Here is a 19,658-nt window from a genome sequence, read left to right as displayed (position 1 = left end):
GAGAAAAAAAAAATGTTGAGAATGAGATTTGTCGGGGAGAGAGAAATCCTGCACGACCCCAAAATGCTTCCCACTTTTTTTTTCCTCTCAACCAATGTTGAATCGCCACGTGTACTCGTGAATAGTTTATGGATCGATCCATATAATCCTTCTACAAGGATCGGTCCATAACTTGTGGACTTTTTCCTTTTTTTTTTAAACCCAAGATTCTCTATGAAATCCACCTAAACCTAGTTAAAATACTTCAATGGACCTGGTCTAAGTGGGCGAAGATGGAGAGTGTATTTAACAGTTGATGAATTGACACAAACAACAAACAAAAGAAAAAAGAAACACAAAAACAAAATGGTTGTTCGATTTGATATTTGTGTGGAGAGTCTTGAGTTGAGTTAAATCAAAGATTGGGCCTTTTTTAATTTTTGCTTTTTTTCTTTTTCCCCTTTCTAAGTTTTTTTCTGATCTCAGGGAGGCTTTTATAATTTCCCCTCAATTTCTCCGTCCCTACTCATTTTGATCAATTTCTACGAAAAGCACGAATCTTTAAACCCGGGACTGTCCTTGTAATCGAGTGTGTCCTTGTACAATAATAACAATCGATGAATTTTGTGGTGAGATCCGGTGAGAGATAGATTTTATAATAAGGCAAAGATTAGATTACCCTTTGGGCGTATCCTCCTTTTTTGTTCTGTGTGTGTGTGATATGGGTAACGTGAACGCGAGAGAAGAAGCGAATAGTAACAACGCATCTGTGGTCGAAGACGACGACGCTGAGATTTGCTCTCGACAAGCCATGGCTGCTGCTTCCGATGGTAACCATACCGCACCACCTGAGCTCATGGGTCAATCTCCTCCTCACAGCCCTCGAGCTACCCAATCTCCTCTCATGTTCGCTCCTCAGGTTTTTGCCCCCTTTTTTCTCTCAATTTCCAGATTCACTTTCTAAATCTCGAATCTTCGGGGTTCGGAGATTGATGAAAAGATCTGAAAGAGCCAAAGTTTGTGTCTTTTTGGGTTAGGTTCCGGTGCTTCCACTACAAAGACCAGATGAAATTCACATCCCAAACCCGTCGTGGATGCAATCGCCTTCTTCGTTGTACGAAGAGGCTTGCAACGAGCAAGGAATCCCAACGATGATCACATGGTGCCATGGAGGAAAAGAAATCGCTGTGGAGGGATCATGGGATAATTGGAAGACAAGGTTTTTTTTTTAGCTGAATGTTGGTAAAATCAATGGCTTCTTTTAATCATTTCGAATCTCTCACTGTTGTTGTTGTTTTGGTGGGTTTGATCAGAAGTCGGCTGCAGAGATCTGGGAAAGACTTCACAATAATGAAAGTGCTGCCTTCAGGAGTCTATGAGTACAGGTTCATTGTTGATGGACAGTGGAGGCATGCCCCTGAGCTCCCTTTGGCTCGAGATGATGCTGGAAACACTTTCAACATTTTGGACCTCCAGGTAACGTTCTCAGCTTTCAAATCGGTTACTAGGTGGAGAAAAACGGAACGTTTAATGAGGATGTAGGGAATGCAAAAGAGATCTATGTTAATTTATAGTTAAAAAACTAGGCTTTATAGTTCCTTTTCCGGTTTGTGCCTGAGAACAGAAGAGATGATACTTTGATGTTATGCAGGACTATGTTCCTGAAGACATTCAAAGCATATCTGGTTTTGAGCCTCCACAATCTCCAGAGGCTAGTTACAGCAACTTGCTTCTGGGAGCTGAGGACTACTCGAAAGAACCGCCTGTGGTTCCACCGCACCTACAGATGACGCTACTGAACTTGCCAGCAGCTAACCCTGACATTCCATCTCCGTTGCCGAGACCTCAGCATGTCATTCTCAATCATCTTTACATGCAGAAGGGCAAAAGTGGTCCATCTGTGGTTGCGCTTGGTTCCACTCATCGGTTTCTAGCAAAGTATGTAACTGTGGTGCTCTACAAGTCCCTGCAGAGGTGAGAAGAAGATGATGCCGATTCCAAATGGGTAGCATGTGGAAACTCGACATGCTCCTATCTAGTTTGGTGTTTCAAAGTCTTAACTCATGGAGAATGGGTGAGGCTACTATAGGAAGGAGACATGCTAAGAAGAGTAATTTCAGGCAAAGTATTCCCTCAATACGGCGAATTTTGTTGTCTTTAAAGTTGTCAATAAGGTTTACCAACAGAATGAAGATGCAGTATTCAATCAGTGTCAATGTAATCTTTTGGTTTGAAGACTTCATCATCTGTTTTTTTTTTTTTCTTTTAGCATAATTTAGAAAAGAAGAATGCAGGAACTACTTCACTTGTAAAACCGGCAAATCTTCTCTCTCTTTTTTTGGCTTTGTTTTGGGGCTTTCAAGTTTTCACAACAGTTGTCACACCTGCCAGTCATAAATTTTTGTTTGGCTTTCAAATTAGCAAAGTCATGTGTGACTGACTGATGATCATATGCCTCTCTGCAACTTGTGTCACAAAGCATCTGCAGATCACGAATATATCGGTGAAAAAGCAAAAGATGACAGATTTCTTAATGAGCATCAACGCAAAGCCCTTCTCCAATTAGTTAGTACTTCATTATCTCAATTTTCAAATCTAAAGTAGAGAGTTTATTGCATTCTGATGGCCACTATCTAGCAGTAGAAAAGGCTGTACAGAAAGAAGCAATAATAGAAAGTGCAAAACATGTGGTTTATATGTTTGAATCTAACAATCAAGCTCCTGAATTTAGAAAACGGGACAGCCCTTGGCTCTGATTCCAGGAGCCGTGGGACAGGTAGCAAGAGGGCAGTGGTCTACTTCAGTGCCCCACCATTTGAGGTCGTGTCCAGCATTCTGCAGGGCGAAGAACAAGAGCACCCCCATGAATGCAGTCCCTGCGTCGAGCGCTGCAGAGAGTACGTAGTTGTACTTCTGCCACCATCTCTTGTGGTACCTGAACACAAAGTAGTTGAAGATGGTTCCTGTGACCAACCAGCTAGCGATGTTGGTTGGAGTCGCTGGAGGCATCCCTGCAAAACCGTAGGAGATAACTGGAATGTTGATGAGAGGGATCCACTTCTTGTTTGGGAAGATCTTGCTCATCGCCCAAACAGGAACAGGCAGGACAGCTCCAATGAGGAAGAGCCAGACAAGGTTACGGTACATGCCTCCTGGTCCAAACAGCCGTCTTGGTCCAATCAACCCCCAGATAACTGAAGCATCGAACGTCACTCTGTACTTGGGGCATGTCCAGGGGCTATTAGGGTGCTCTCCTTCGATGTCGCATATGTCTTGAATGCTCTCCAGCATCCACCAGGCCACTCCCAGATTCACCACACTAGCTACGACAGTGCCCACCAGCTGAGCCGTGTACATGCAGCGCGGTGGGATTTTCATGTAATGGCCAAGCTTAAGGTCTGCCAAGAATGAAAGAGCGTGGACTGTGCTGATTCTGCCGTAAATCTTGAAAATCAGGTTTGCAATGGGTTTTCCTGGGAGGATATAACCGATAATGAACTGCCCTATTATATCATATCCTGGTTGCTGCATTTTTAAGAAAAATATACACAAAGATTTGAGCATGTGTTTTTTTAAGGTATCATCTTATTGGTTGCCTATATATACAGAACTAGTAATTAACCTGATTTGTAGTTGCTTGAATGACGCCGATAGGGAGAGTGACAATAAAGGCCATTGCAAAAGCAAAGAGCATTCCCCACCATGGAAGCTGCACTGATTCCTTCCACACGAAAGACATGAGGAGAGACATGGCTACACTTCCTAACAGCAACAGATAAAACCACCACTCAGGCACTTGTTTGTATCTTTGCATCAATTTCCCATGGATGTCCAGCTTCACTGTCTTCACTGCAGACCAAGTCTGCCTCCATATGTCCCTGCGCAAAACACACCAAAGTGATTCTCATTCTCTTACCACAGTGTCCTAGCTACTCAACAAAACTGAGTTACAAACTTAACTAACCTGCCGTTGAACAATGCCACATGAGTTAGTGTTGCAGTGAACCTCGCAAAGCCAGATCCGATGGAGAGTGCGAAAAGAGGGCTGAGGTAAAGCTTCCCGTAATTGTTATAGGCATTAATATCCAGATCAAACCGCGGAGTCAAGATCTTGGTCGTGTCATACTTCTGGCCACTGGAAGTGAATAGCTGGTTGGAGAAAATTGGGAACTTCCTGGCGTCGAAAGTGTTGAACTTCCAGTAACAAACAGGGACGATGATGTATATAAACATGATGAAACCAACACCAACGTTGAGGATAGAGGACCAAGGAGCCACTAAGGGACTACCATGGTAAGCAGAGATACCAGCCCAGTCAAGAGTGAAGGCTCCAACGCCAAGGCCATGGTAGCCTGAGCCAACTTGCTGAGCCGTGATGCTCTTAGGCCAAGCCCAACAAACCCATGAGAAGAAGGTCAAGATTGGGAATAGATAGCCTGGAAGCGCGTAGTAAAGAAAGCTAGCACCAAGAGCCACTAGAAAGAACTGCATCCTCGTCAAGCCTTTCGACTTGTGTTCCTTCTCGTGCAACGCTCTGAACAAAGAGACATACAGGATTATTAAGTAGTTGATTAACGAAAAGACTCAGCTTTCGCATTTGGGGTTGGATAAGAACCTGAAGAGAGAAACTTGAGCAAGATTTGAAGGCCACCACATGTCGACAGGATCAACCAAGTACCTCCTCAGGATTCCAGCCCAGCCGTAACCCAAAATCTACAAAACCCATTCGTCAATTATCAAACTTTATACGAATTTTTGAATCTCAACAGAGAGAGAGAACGGAACCTGAGTGGTCAAGACGATGAAGAGACCACAGATGAAGCTAAGGCTCTGTTTATAGTAAGCCTTCATGACGGTGATGGCTCCAATGGAGTAAGCATCACCACCACCGTAAGCAACACCACAATTAGCGAAGATGGTGATAATGACGTGCTCCTTGATGTTGAAAGGCCCTGGATTGAGGCTAAATTCCCATCCCATAAGCTTGTGTGAAGTGGTGGGGAGAGTCCGAGCCATGAACTTGCCAATGGGCAAGACAGCAATTTGCATGAGGATGGCTGAGATAGTGAGTGGCTGCGTGCGGTAGGTGAAGAAAGTGTTGAGGAAGATGAGAAGGACGCAAGAGGTTAGACCCAAGAACCAAGCCCTGAATGTCATCACCGGTAAAGTTGGGTCGTCCGTCTCAGGCACAACGAGAGCCACTTCCTCCACGGGACAACGCTCGTGGTCGAGATGACCATTGTTATCGTTATTAGCAGCTTTCTCTGCGTCCATTTTCTTCTCTTCTTCCTCTCTTGAGGTACCAGACAAAGTAGCGTCTCTCTTGGTTTATATAACCAAAGGAGAGAGACAAGGAAACGACTGGCGAAAAGAAGAAATGAGTAATGCTCTCCAAAAATTACACCTTTGCCCTGTCCTCCTATACGTTAGTTTAACCACGTGTCAATCTTTTGGCTTCACGCATACCGATGTGAAATCTTTGTCAATCAATTCATAATCAAAATTATTACATTAATTTCAGTTAAGAGTCGAGAACTATTTTATTGTATCATTTCAGTGAAAAAAAATAGTATCTATTTAGATTTTCAGTTGATATTTTTACCTAAATTTACAAAATACGTCTAAATATCTGACTCTTTCTGTTTAATTTGTTAGTTAATAAAAAATATATTGTCAGGTTTTTTTCTATAGCTGGATAAATATTTGACTAATCTGGCCAAATTCAAATAAATTAGTGGCTACTTGAAAAAAGAAAAACAACAATAAGTTAGGGGTATGGTGAAAAGGAAAAGAAGAAAACTAAATTAAGGAGTAAGAAATTGTTTAGACACATTGGGAGGCTGTAAATGGTTGCTTACCATATTTTTTCCACGCGTGTGAGACACACGTGCCGTCAGAAGTCTGACACACTCATATCTCTGTCTAGTTATAAGCTTGTCTCGTGTAGGACCCGTTTTGACACTCGAGTGGGACCAGACGTTTCACGTTTCCCAACGCCGTGAGAGCTGATGCACCAGAAATATGCAGGTAGAAGAGAACGGCCGTTAGTATTTCTGACGGACGTCGTGCCTCGTGGGCGTGTGAAGCTCGTGGTGTACGCAGAACAGAACTTGATCCACGTGCACATCATGCTAACGTGGTCATGACAGAGTGGCAGTGACAGGTGGACACGAGCGAGTGGATTTTGGTCCTTTGAATATGTTTTTTTTTTTACCTTTTTAAGCACTTTCTATTGGTTGTCCTTGAAGACTCAAGAGTCAATGAAACAGTGATTTAAAGAAACGACGGCAAATAATATTAAAGTAAAATAAAGGGTTTGATTTTCCTATGAAGTGGAATAAAGAGGAATAAAAAAAACTGAAGCGTAAAAAAAGAAGAGAATAATATACATGGATTAGGGCAATAAGTGTCAACGTTAAACAGTTTTGGTCAGAAGCGTCCTGAATGATAAAACTATGTTTGGTTTCTCACCGTGATTTTGTAAGAAAAAGAACAAAAATTTAAATTAGCTGAATAACAAAGGTAAATACTCATATACGGGCTATATATACATACATATTTCAAAACCTGTATATGAACAAGAATAACATGCATGAATGATGAATCCCTCTCATAGTTTAAATAGGAGGATTTAAAGTAATTATCAAAAAATCTTCTTTAGCTGATTGGTGAGACTTGAGAATCTAGCGGATACCCAAAACAAAAGGTCAAGCTCTTTAATCGCTAAAGGAATATTTTTTGTTTAGTTTTTGTTCTTTCTGTTTCGAGGAATATAATTTGGAAATGAGATGGTAAGAGAGAAAGTTGTAGAGACCACGACACCAACTTGGTAAATAAGATTCTTGAGTAGTTTTGAAGCAATGTGTTTGGATTTGAGAGGATGACATATCACACAATCCCCACACTATATTCTTTCTTTTTCTTCCACACATAAAACGACACTTCCTCATTGTAGATATTCCCTTTATTCCCTTGAACCCTGATAAACCCCTTTTTTAGATTTCTTCGTGTTTCTCTTCCTTTTCCTTATTATTACATGAAAAAAATCAGCACTATATCTATACATTTTAGTTCACGAACCGTAAATATATATCATTGAGTAAATAATTATGCACCAAGAAATTATAGCAATCATTTCATTTCGGCCTTTTATACCTTTTTCTTAAAGGCAAAAAGCGAGCGAGGCATTACCATGCGGGTCTGGCTTGATTCTGCATCGACCAAAACGAATTCCTTCTATTCCATTCACATATTTCATTGTCTCAAGTGCTTGTCGTTGTCTGACCAAATTCACATATTTACTGTATACATGTAAATAGTTAGATACTTTGATATCTTGAGTTTTAATTATGTCGAAGTTTATATGTTGCTTTTTTCCGTAACAAAAATTAAATGTTGTTGCGTCCAATGGTTGATATAAGAACCATGCATAGATCAAAAACATAATATCAAATTATGAAACTTTACACATTAGTGCACCACCATAAACTTTACCGTATCACTTAGGCTTGCAACTTTGGTTAGTTCGGGTCAATTCGGTTTTATGCTTTCTAACATCTACAAAAATTTGGTTTGGTAAACGATTTAGAGATATTTTGGTATATTTTGGTAGTGTTCAGTATATAATTCGGTAAATTTATTTCATGTGAAACAGGAAATTTTGATGAGCCGAATAAAATTTGTGTTTATACAGATCAGTTCAATCTTATTAACTGAGCCAAAACCAAGATGACCAAACCTCAGTAACCCGTTCAGATCTAGAATTTATGTTCAGTTCTTAATCCCATGCCTAATCTCACTGAATAATTATTCGTGATTAATTTTATGAATCAAATCCGTTATGTGTCAGTGTGAATGGATAGAGATAGGGTAGAGGATCGTACAAGTCTCAGAGCCATACAAAGTAGAAGATATATCTTCACAATCACACCAAAAAAGGACAGAATCCTATCAAAGTCTTAGTGACTTTTGAGTTGCAATGGGGACCCATGAGCTTTCCAATCTCTTTGTTTAATTTTCTCTTAGAGTTGAATTTTCAGCGGAGACGACACTTTTTTTTTGGTTTGTATCTTTCTGTGTGTCTCTTTCAATATTAAATATTCTTGTCAATCCATTTCACCTATAATCGCACTTGACACATAACATTCTCTAGATCTATATAGCAAATAATTGATATTTTACAGGGGAGTACGTTCGAAAATGTACACTAACCAAACAGCCAAAAACGTGTACAAACTAAACAACTAAAAATAGCAGCAGATATGTAGATAGACACAACCACAATTAATTGAAGAGGCAGAGATAGGAATTTCAAATCTGACAAGAGAGCCAAGCGTTGGGTATAACCGTATAAGTCATAACTAACTAGTACATTTTAATTGGCATGATATTCGTCATTGAATAAAAGCAAATTGTTAGAAAATGTATAGTGCTTTCATTGGATTACATCGACTAAATAAAACATATCCGACATGTGCTTCTGATATATGTATTCCAGACTAGGTGAAAACCCGTGTATACACACGGGTTTGTATACTTTATAAATTATAATTTATGTTATATAATATGATAGATTTTTAATTTAAACTTTAGGAATATTTTACTTGTATGAAAAATATCTTAACAAATACAACCTAATTCGGTATAGAAGCGGTCATTTGATAAAATGTATGAATTGATCTACGTTAAAATTATTTGTTCGTATTTATTTTTATATATAATGTAAACACATTTTTAAATTATATGTAGTTTTTACTCTAAATTTCCAATTAGTCTCGGTTGTAATCGACCACATATTAAAAAATAAAAAGAAAATAATTAATGTTTTCTAGCTTAAGTTATATGATCACTTAATTGGAGGTTTTTATTATGCACATGAAATTTAGATGATCAGCTTAAACTGCAGAAAACTTTCTGACTTTTTTTATATGTTAACAGTTAGCACACAAAAAAAAAATATTTACATCCATGCAAGCTACACATCGCCATATCACATTTAAGAAAGTACAAATACCTTTTTATAACTTCTAAAATTACGTAAAAATCTAGTCTTACCTATCGTTCTTTCAGAAATCTTGCACCCCAAGAATCGAGCGTAGAAAGAATTATGGCCTTATGGGAACTACATTCTATTTCTATCTAAATATGAAATCTTTTAATAACACACTGCCTAAATTATGTTATAACAAAAAACTTAGATAATGAATACAAAAGGTGATCATATTGTGATCCTAACTCCTAATCCTTCATAAACCCCTAACTGATTTTTTGTGCGACTTTCCTTCTCCAATATCTTTTTTTTTTTCAAATCTTCTCCAATATCTTAAGATAGCAATCACCACCTTTTGAAGCCAAAGTCATGATCACATTTACTTCCTTCACTTACAAACTCTTTATAATCTCAGTGAAATTTCAAAACTTGATTTTCGGTTTTGCCATTTAAATTCCGATTGAAATTCTGACTGATGAATCAAAGAAGAATTTGGTAGTAGTAAAGACATGAAATGAGTTCCAAAACTCATAAATGTTTTACGATTAATTGTAATATAATTAATTATTATTTAAAATTTAAAATATCAGATTTTTATTGTCAGAACTGATGTGTTACATAGAAAAATGCTGATGTGTCAAGATTGTGAGACACAACCCAACTTTTATATAATAGATTCATAGGTGAAAGTGTGAAACAAACTCCTACAAACACATTAAGATGAAACTAGTCGTTTAAACCCAAATGTTTTCAGAATTGACGGGCCGTTTGAGCTTTATGTCCAAGACTTTTTTTTTTGGTAAACAATAAGATTATATTACCAATTTTCGAATTTTTTACATAAATTATAGAGATTACAAAGAAAGACTGAAAATAAAAACTACTAACAAATCCGACCAAATGCAGCAAACAACAACGAAAGCATAAGAAAATGGTTTGCGAGACTAAAAATAAAATCGAAACAAAACCAGAAGGGAAAGTAGCGCACGCCGAAATACAGACCACCCCGTTTTGCCACAGCTCCAAAGAACTAGAGTTATCATCTTCGTCGCCATGAACATCTTCCCGAGGCCAGCCCTCAAATCTCAAGAGAGAAACACCTACAGCTTCACCAAGAACTAACGGGATTTTCGGGATTCGTAACGAACCAATCGGCAACCGTTGACAAGAGAGCCTACACATGTAATCTTTTATGGCCAAGATTTGCCCGTGTTGAACCTTTTTTGCTTTTTAAAAAGTCAACAGTAACAAAGATTAATGAAAATGACCAATGGAACTACCGCATCTTCTTCTTTGTCTCATCGTAGATTTTACTCTTTTATCTCTAATAACATTTTGTACTGTATTTTTCTTTTATGCTACTGGTTGAATCAAATGTTATTTGGTAACAAACATTTAAAACTGAGGTTGAATAACTACTGTTTGTTAATAAGGAATTGGAAGATTATAACATTACATATATAAAATCCATGAGGATTTGAAGTATGGTTTCTAGCTACGTCAAGTCAGGGAAAAAAAAACTAATGAATATAAGTATATAACTTGAACTATATTGATCCTAAACACGAGAACTATATCAATTTGCAGACTAAAATCTTCGAATCTTTTGGTATAGCCGCTGGCTCGTCCATAAAGATTGAACAAGAATATTAATTTCCAAACTCCAAGATGACATCTCTTTTTCGGCATAAACAAAACCTTAGTCCAAGACGTCCAAAACAATGGTCAGTTTACCCGCGGTTCAAAACTGCTAAACCTGTATACCTAAACGAATCGACCATGTTGGACCCAATTTATTTCATAGATTATTAGATATGCTTTACATGGTAGGTCCGTGGGCTTTGAACCCTTAACGACATCCCTACTCTCCAGTCACCATGCATGTGACAATGTGAACTCAATCATTAAATTAGTTTTCTACTGATTTATAAAGTAGAACACGTCACATTTGAGATGATATAATGTTTTCTACTGGTTTAACAAGTAAATTATGTCACATTTGAGATTACATCATATAAACAGAGCTTCAATCTTACGTATACGTTTACCCAAAAGTTGGACGTTTCAGTGACATATATTGTACCAATAAATGTGGTAAGATTTTTCAAATATTTTGTTAGAGCATCTTCAATAGAAGGATTCTTTAAGGATCCTTTAATATTATTTTAATAATAAATTTAAGATTTAATTAAAGTTAATAAATTTAGGAGAGAGAATCTCTCAAAAATAGTCAATCCCTTTCATGCCACGTCGATTAAGGAGTGTCCCTAAAAACTCTTATATAAGGGACGATCTTTGTTAAAAGCCCATTTCTTTTCTTTTTTTTTTAACCTCAAAACACCTAAAAATCCAAGCCAAGGATTCCCAATGGAGATGGTCTTACATATCTTGTTTTCTATTTCTATTTTTTTTGTTTTTGTGAATATTGTTCCGTAAGATATAATTACATTTTGGATAGGTAACAGTATTGCCATATTAGACATAGTTGGTCTATAAGATAATGTAAAGACCTTTGGAAAATAAAAAGAAATCAAGCTTCTGATACTTTTTTGTGTATCATCTTCTGCAAATTGGCTTATTAATCTTCATCCTCCTCGCAAAGTGGTCGATTGATACACTTCCGTTTGGTTTGAGGACAAAATTTTATAGTACTTGCATAGTTGTTGGCAATGGATATATACTTAAGAAAATAGACCAATGGCTAGACATCATCAACTACCTATCTCTTCCTGAAATGTAGCGTATAAGAACCTCCTAGTACTTGCTTGGCAATCATAGAATACTCTTGACCACACTATCCGAATTAGAGCTTCCTCTCCTACAAGCAAACTATATATTCCAACATTAGCTTCAAACTTTCTTCAGAACTGGTTCACTGTCAGTCTGTCACAAACCAAAATCCCAAGGTTTGCAGACAACTGATTCTGATCTCTAATCTCTGATCTTTGTCTCCAAATTTAGTTCCTCCTACTCCTCTCAATATATATTTGATGAGGAGATTCATATTGTTTCTTGTTTTACAAGGCTTTTTGGTTCCTAAACGTTGTATCCAATTTTTTATTCAGTCGAAAAAGAAATATAAGACCATTACGAGATTTTCTTACATACTATCAAAGCACATATTCATCCGAGTGAATCTCACATTCAAAGTTGATCAAAGGTTTAATTAAATTTAAAGGGAACAAGAAAGCTCATAAACCTTGACATGATTGTTGGTTGACGGTTGTTACATAAAAAGCAAACAAGTGCGTTTAATTTGTGTGCATTTATGGAATTAAAAATGAAGAAAAAGTCAGATAGTTAGAAAATGTATCGTTTTACATGAAACAAGATCGTTAATGAACATATCCTCCGGTGGCTCCTGACACAGTATTCGGATTCATAAATCATAGGGTGAAACAAACTCTTAGAAACTGAAAAATAAGATGAGATTTTATTATAGACAAACTATGTTTGAAAAAGAGTGTGAAACGGCCCACTGGACTTGAGAGTGAAGAAGATAGGCGTTTCTTATCTGAATTTGAGAGTCCAATAAGAGTAACAATTTTTTTTTTTTTTTGTATTTGAGTAATATTGTCATTGGGTCCCCCAGTATTTATCGTAATTCTTAAGTCTCTTTCAGTTTAGCTTTAAAAAACAAAAGGGCCCATTTATTAGTGTTTTTATTCTACCAACTAAATCCGCATGTGACGAATCTTCCAGCTCTTTCTTTTGTTGTTTTCTCTCTTTCTATTTTCTTCTTCTTACGTATGAAATGAAGAATTTGATGAAGATGATGATTGTTCAATTTGTTTGTTAGTGATAAGCTAGACATACAAATTTATGTTTCTCTCTCTCCTCTATTTATATATTAGATGATTCCAAAGCATGTGATGAGGTACTAATGAAATTGGAGTGGTTCATTAATAGAGCTGGAGAAACAATTACAAAAAGATTCTCTACCATTTCTTAAAAGATAAAAATAAATAAGTAAGAAGAAGAGAAGGAGACAAAGAGTTTCGTTGAAGGAAGAATGATTGAAATAGCCGACTCACGTTCCATTTCTTCATTAAAAACTTTATTTTAATTTTTCATGTAATTAATCATTAAAGTAATTAGAACTAAAGAACGAAACATCGAATTCAGATGAGCAGTAAATATCATTGGGAATAGAAAATAAGAAAGAAAGATTGGTCAGGGCAATTAATGGCAACTATGAAAGTTAGAGATGTGAAAAGGGTTTTCTTTTTTCGATGATTCATTTCATTATTGTACGCTCACCAATTTCTTTCTTTTGAAAAATAAAAATCAAAAAGTAAATATATATATAGAGATATATAAGATCAAAAAGAGATGGCGAAGGTTTGATTAATTAAAAATGGATGCCAACTACGTACGCGTGTCACCAAATCATTGGTTGAGTCAGGTTAGAGTCTGTGTTATAAAAAGCTACACTTCTCACCACCACCAATGTCTCTCTCTCCTTGAAGTAGACTCTAAGCCACCGTCAGATCTCAGATCTCAGATCTCCGTTCCAAGCCATGGCCGAGAAGGGCAAGGAAAAGGTTCTCTTCTCTTCTCCTCCTCCTTGTTTTGTTTTTTTTTGTTTTTCTCTCAGTAGAGAAAGTTGTGGTTTTTATGTGGAGCTTTTGATACTGCTTTTCTGCTCATTTCTTGTTTTTTTTTTATTATTATTATCTTGTGGTGGTTTTTGTATATGGATTGTGTGGATTATAAAAAAATGAGATCGAATTAAAAAGAGTAAACTTTGTGGAAGTTATGAGAAGAATCTCTTTCTTTCTTTTTCTTGTGTCAGAGATGGAATCAGTTCTTCTGTCTCTTCCTTTTTTTCTTTCCCAGTAACTAGATCCTTAGAAACGTCAAATCCAAAGTATGTTTGATCCGACTTTACCATAATTAACTATAAGGCAGAAGAACCTTATGATATTTACTGATGTCGATATCCGAAAAACAGGTAACTATGATGAAGTTGAAGGTGGATCTTGATTGCGCCAAGTGTTACAAGAAGGTCAAGAAAGTTCTTTGCAAATTCCCTCGTGAGTCTCTTCCTTCTTTTTATTCTTGTTGAATTACTATTTGTTTTGATTTTGATTCGATTGGTGAGGAAATGGACTGAGTGGATAAAACTTTTTTGTGATTGGGAACAAGAGAAATAAGAGACCAATTGTTCGATGAAAAGTCCAACGTAGTCATCATCAAGGTGGTTTGCTGCAGCCCTGAGAAGATTATGGACAAACTCTGTTCCAAAGGCGGTGGCTCAATCAAGACCATCGAGATCATAGAGCCACCCAAGCCACCTCAGCCTCAGCCACAACCTCCACCTCAGCAAAAGCCCAAAGATGCTCCTCAACCTCAGCAAAAGCCCAAAGAGCCTGAGAAGCCTAAGGAACCCGAGAAGCCTAAACAGGCTGAAAAGCCCAAAGAACTCGAGAAGCCTAAACAAGTTGAAAAGCCCAAGGAACCCGAGAAGCCTAAAGAACCGGAGAAGCCTAAACCAGCTCCAGCACCAGCTCCAGCTCCGGCTCCAGCCCCGAAGCAGCCGGGACCACCACCACAAATGGTGCCGATTATGCCACAGGGTCAACCCGTAGCGATGTGTTGTGGGCCTTACTACGATGGTTTTGGAGGTGGGCCTGCGTTCAATGGATATGGAATGCCGCCGCCGCAGCCGTACGAGTGCTATGGCCGACCAGTCTACGATAGCTGGGGAGGTGGGCCACCACCTAGCTACCGACAATGCCACCTCACCAGATGCGATTACTTCAGCGAAGAAAATCCACAGAGTTGCTCCATCATGTGATGACTCGTCTCTCCCACTTTCTCTCTTCTTTGAAATCCCTGATTTTTCTTCAAATCTTTTTCTTTTATACAAATAATCAAGAAGATATATAGACATGTTTACGTGTAATTCTGTAATAGGAGAAACAAATAAGGAAGGAAGGATCGTTGTATTTTGTATATGGTAGCCATTTCCATTTGGTTGTCCATTTTGAAGCTGTAACTGTAAACATTAAAGGAAAATTGTTTCATTTTCTCAAATATCAACCAATAATAGTATTTCGCTTTACTTTTTGTTTTGTCGTTAGTATTTCGCTTTATTAATTAACTACTTTCTGTGTTGTGCCTTTGATTTAACACTTTTTTTTTTCAAATAAAAGTGTCGGTGAGATATACAGTATTGGGAAGTTCCGAAGTTACACGTTTGTGACGCATCATGCATAAGAAACATTTTACACATGACTTTTTAATCTCATTTAGTGACGATTTCTTTTGAGAGAATTATATAAAAGCCTAAAAGGAATTTCCAGATCAATTTTTTTTGTAAATCTAAACTTTTTTTTATATAAAAAGACTCCTTTGTTTTTTTTCATTCTTATAGATAAAAACAAAAAAATGTTAAAACCCTTGTAAGATAAGAAAACAAAAATGTTATAACTTAATGGGCCTGATACACATATAATGGGTTTTCAGCTGTCAAATTATTTGGGAAGAAACAGCACGTAGTTACCAACAGGAACACTGAAACAACACAATCTTCTTCTTTCGCATTTTTCTTCTTCTTCAACGCTGCATCTTCTCGCTTGTTGGATAAGGTCGAGAACTGCAACTGCGAAAAAGTGACCAAAACAAAAAAAAATGTCATTTCATCTAAGCTCCTCTCCTTCATCTCTTCTCCATGACCCTCTTCCTCTCTGCAATCTTCTCTCCGTATATCCCAAATCCACTCCAAGGAGTTTCTTTTGCAATTACAACCCCAATTCTTCTCCCTCCCACCCCAGAAACCTTCTCCAAGTAAGCCATGTCTCAGTACAGGAGGCGATTCCGCAGGAAACCCAGAGCGAAAAACCCACACTTGATGCGAATTCACCAGATTCTGGCTTCAAAAGCTACGTCTGGGTGAATCCTAAGAGCCCCAGAGCTTCTCAGCTCCGTAGAAAGTCGTACGATTCGAGGTATTCTTCTCTTGTCAAACTAGCCGAGTCTCTGGACGCTTGTGCCGCAAACGAGATTGATGTTTGCGATGTAATCACTGGGTTTGGTGGTAAGCTGTTTGAGCAAGATGCTGTTGTTACCCTCAATAACATGACCAACCCAGAAACTGCGCCGATTGTGCTGAACAATCTGCTCGAGACGTTGAAACCGAGCAGGGAAGTGATTCTCTACAATGTCACCATGAAGGTGTTCAGGAAATCCAAGGATCTCGAGAAATCAGAGAAGCTGTTCGACGAAATGCTTGAGAGAGGGGTCAAGCCAGACAATGCAACCTTCACGACGCTAATCAGCTGTGCTAGGCAGTGTGGTTTACCCAAGAGAGCTGTTGAGTGGTTTGAGAAAATGCCTCTCCATGGTTGTGAGCCTGATAATGTCACCTTGGCAGCTATGATCGACGCGTACGGGCGTGCTGGTAACGTTGAGATGGCCTTGAGCTTGTATGACCGTGCAAGGACTGAGAAATGGCGCATTGACCCTGTTACGTTTTCGACTTTGATTAGGATATATGGCTATTCTGGAAACTATGATGGGTGTCTCAATATCTATGAAGAAATGAAGTCCCTTGGGGTGAAGCCAAATCTGGTCATTTACAATAGGCTGTTAGATTCTATGGGTAAAGCCAAGAGGCCTTGGCAGGCTAAGATAATCCACAAAGATCTTCTTACCAATGGCTTTGAACCCAATTGGAATACTTATGCTGCTCTTATTAGAGCCTATGGTAGAGCTCGTTATGGAGACGACGCACTTGTTATCTACCGAGAGATGAAGGAAAAAGGATTGGAACTAACTGTGATTCTTTACAATACTCTCTTGTCCATGTGTGCTGATATTGGATATGTGGATGAGGCTTTTGAGATTTTTCAAGATATGAAGAGTTCTGGGACTTGTGTTCCTGATAGCTGGACCTTCTCTTCGTTAATCACTGTGTACTCTTGCTGTGGGAGGGTTTCAGAGGCTGAGGCAGCTCTGGTTCAGATGAAAGAAGCTGGTTTTGAGCCTACTCTTTTTGTTCTTACGTCAGTTATCCAGTGTTATGGGAAAGCCAAGCAAGTGGATGATGTTGTGAGGACATTCGAGGAAGTGTTGGAACTGGGGATAACTCCGGACGACAGATTCTGTGGGTGCCTTCTGAATGTAATGACCCAGACACCGAGGGAGGAGATCAGTAAACTCATTGGCTGTGTCGAGAAGGCTAAGCCAAAGCTTGGTCAGGTGGTAAAGATGTTGGTCGAGGAGGAAAACTGTGAGGAAGGGGTGTTCAAGAAGGAAGCATCTGAGTTGATTGATTCCATAGGCTCTGATGTAAAGAAAGCATATTTGAATTGCTTGATTGATCTGTGTGTCAATCTCAATAAGTTAGAAAGAGCTTGTGAGATCCTACAACTGGGGCTGGAGTATGACATTTATTCAGGTCTTCAGTCGAAATCTGCGACCCAATGGTCCTTACATCTGAAAAGTCTCTCTCTCGGGGCAGCCTTGACGGCTCTTCATGTTTGGATGAACGACTTATCAGAGGTGGCTCTGACATCCGGAGAAGAGTTTCCTCCGTTGCTTGGAATCAACACTGGACATGGGAAACACAAATACTCAGACAAAGGTTTGGCAGCTGTTTTTGAGTCTCACTTAAAAGAGCTAAATGCTCCTTTCCATGAAGCCCCGGATAAGGTTGGCTGGTTTTTGACCACCAGTGTTGCGGCAAAGGCATGGCTGGAGTCTAGACGTTCATCTGCAGAGGTTTCTGCGTAGCACTCGTCTTTGGTATGTAGCTTTGATATGTCTATGTGGCTTTGACCTTTATTCTCTGTTTAGCTTTTTCTCCTGATACTGGAATTCTCTGGATCAGGAAAGATTTTGTAATGCTAGCAAACTCGATTTTTATAAATTTAAAGCAATTTAGAGAGCTGAATAGTCTACTTCTCCTTATTTCATGCTATTTTATATCCTCCTATTGACTTTAATGATGGGGCGGTGCCGATTTAACTTTGCCCTGCAGAAGCATCAAACATGCTCTATTGATCCTATGTTTTTTCATTGTACATGTAATTAATGAAGACCCAGTTTGACATTTTGCATGTGAAACAAGATATGATTTTCAAGTGCTACTACATTAGCTGACCGTAATAAAGAAAAGAGTTAGTGGGCATATGATGGTGTGCACGTTGGTCCAAGAGCTGAATATAAAACTGTATGAATCAAGGCATCATCACATCACTACGCATCATGGGAAACTGCTTTAACACATTCCGCTGCAATCATGGAAACAAAGTTGGAGATGTCTGGTTGGATGAGGCATCAACAGAGAAGGCCAAGGAGTCACCTCGGGAGGAGGCAGCAGCTGAGCAGAAAACAGGGAGAAGGAGGTGCATAAAGATTACTCTGACAAGGAAGCAGCTCGAGCTGCTGCTGCTGAAAAGTGCAGAGGGGGTTTCCTTTCAGCTCCCAGAGACTTTTGGGAGCTGCAAGCCCGTTTCCTTTCAGCTCCCGGAGGCTTTTAGGAGCTGCAAGCGGAAATGGAAGCCATCTTTGCAGACAATAGTAGAGGTAGATAACTTTTGATAGTCATTTTGCTGCCTGTATAATTTTGAATCTCGCAGTGGCTTGAAGCTGAGTAGAAGAACTGAGAAAAGTTTTATAAGAACTCAGTCTAGTAGTTGGATTCTCCTTTGTATTTTCAGAAGATCTTGTGACTGCTGATCTGTAAAGTGTTTAACTTACAGCTCTTTTTAATGGGTTTGTTTTTAAAAACCTATTAATGGAGAATGCCAGAGTTATCTGATGGTTAAGACTTCAGTGTGTTTATTTCAAAATCCTCAAAGTTTTTTTTATTGTAATGTAAACAAAGAAGAGAAAGTAGATGCCTTTCCATTGGATATGATGAAAAGGAAGAAACTTTGCAAAGCGATTCGATCCCTATTCCCTCATTATTCTCTTATAATTAAACATAGTCTTTGTCTGGTAATCAAGATGAAGAAAAGAGACAAAACCCGATACCCGGACAAAGGCATCTCCACGGCCTCATCCAACATCCATCAATCCTGAAATGACGATTCTGTCCCTTTACAATCTCTAAACTGTGAGGGGTATTCATGTCATTCCAGACAGAGTAATCATGTTTAAATGGGTTAATTAATGGTAAACAAGGGAATCTTCAACAAAGCACACAGCCACTAGAAAAGGACTTGAGAACTTGCGTTGATCAACAGAGCCAAAGGTACCTACTTTGACATTAAAACCAATCTCAATCTCCTTCCTCACAAATTGCAATCATCACAGTGTTGGCTTCAACATCTCTCCTATTCTCTCTCTCTCTCCCCTGGATTCGATCAGAAGAAAGGAAATGGAGATTCAAGCAAGGCTAATGGAATACAAATTCCATTTCATGGCTGCAATCTTTGTGTGCGTGATTGTATCGTCTCTCGTGTACGCAGCACCAAGGATTCTAGACATACTAGCTTATTTCTGGCCTCTGTTTGCGTCAACGGCCGCCTTCTTGGCCATGGCCATCACTTTCGGTGGCTTTCAACAGTTTTCAGAAGAAGGCACCGGCGAGGGAATCATGGATTACGTCGCCGGACGACCTGAGGAATCTCACAAGTACGATTGAAAGATTGTATCCAAATTATCCATCTTTAACAACTTTACAATGTAAAAACTGATTTGGTGGCATTTGTGTCCAATAAAATGTCCCTGCCTCGTT

The 19,658-nt window shown here is 38.6% G+C and overlaps 5 protein-coding genes across 6 annotated transcripts; 4 read left to right on the top strand and 1 right to left on the bottom strand.

The window, feature by feature from the left end:
• Window positions 1-455: 455 nt before the first annotated feature.
• On the top strand, window positions 456-2,353 carry LOC18030805 (SNF1-related protein kinase regulatory subunit beta-2). Its single transcript, XM_006414300.2, has 4 exons — window positions 456-898; window positions 1,017-1,198; window positions 1,293-1,455; window positions 1,631-2,353. Exons 1-4 carry the CDS (start codon window positions 701-703, stop codon window positions 1,955-1,957), a joined length of 870 nt encoding a protein of 289 aa, XP_006414363.1. The 5' UTR covers window positions 456-700; the 3' UTR covers window positions 1,958-2,353.
• Window positions 2,354-2,565: 212 nt separating this feature from the next.
• Window positions 2,566-5,329, bottom strand: LOC18030804 (oligopeptide transporter 3). The gene is made up of 5 exons (XM_006414298.2): window positions 4,765-5,329; window positions 4,595-4,692; window positions 3,944-4,513; window positions 3,602-3,857; window positions 2,566-3,504 (listed from the first exon to the last, which is right to left on the bottom strand). Exons 1-5 carry the CDS (start codon window positions 5,251-5,253, stop codon window positions 2,707-2,709), a joined length of 2,211 nt encoding a protein of 736 aa, XP_006414361.1. The 5' UTR covers window positions 5,254-5,329; the 3' UTR covers window positions 2,566-2,706.
• Window positions 5,330-13,362: 8,033 nt separating this feature from the next.
• On the top strand, window positions 13,363-15,007 carry LOC18030803 (protein PYRICULARIA ORYZAE RESISTANCE 21). Its single transcript, XM_006414297.2, has 3 exons — window positions 13,363-13,512; window positions 13,923-14,004; window positions 14,119-15,007. Exons 1-3 carry the CDS (start codon window positions 13,489-13,491, stop codon window positions 14,766-14,768), a joined length of 756 nt encoding a protein of 251 aa, XP_006414360.1. The 5' UTR covers window positions 13,363-13,488; the 3' UTR covers window positions 14,769-15,007.
• A 538-nt stretch (window positions 15,008-15,545) lies between these two features.
• On the top strand, window positions 15,546-18,296 carry LOC18030802 (pentatricopeptide repeat-containing protein At4g16390, chloroplastic). Of its 2 annotated transcripts, none has more exons than XM_024149304.1 (2): window positions 15,546-17,719; window positions 18,045-18,296. In XM_024149304.1, exon 1 carries the CDS (start codon window positions 15,605-15,607, stop codon window positions 17,705-17,707), a length of 2,103 nt encoding a protein of 700 aa, XP_024005072.1. In that variant the 5' UTR covers window positions 15,546-15,604; the 3' UTR covers window positions 17,708-17,719; window positions 18,045-18,296. The 2 variants fall into 2 exon arrangements, with proteins under 2 accessions (XP_024005072.1, XP_006414357.1); XM_006414294.2 differs by having other exon boundaries at window positions 18,020-18,159.
• Window positions 18,122-19,658, top strand: LOC18030801. The gene is made up of 2 exons (XM_024149008.1): window positions 18,122-18,502; window positions 19,167-19,658. Exons 1-2 carry the CDS (start codon window positions 18,149-18,151, stop codon window positions 19,563-19,565), a joined length of 753 nt encoding a protein of 250 aa, XP_024004776.1. The 5' UTR covers window positions 18,122-18,148; the 3' UTR covers window positions 19,566-19,658.

Source organism: Eutrema salsugineum, unplaced genomic scaffold (genome assembly GCF_000478725.1).
Source record: "Eutrema salsugineum unplaced genomic scaffold, Eutsalg1_0 scaffold_1, whole genome shotgun sequence".
NCBI classification, from domain to species: domain Eukaryota; kingdom Viridiplantae; phylum Streptophyta; class Magnoliopsida; order Brassicales; family Brassicaceae; genus Eutrema; species Eutrema salsugineum.
This window is presented reverse-complemented; position numbering and strand designations above follow the sequence as displayed.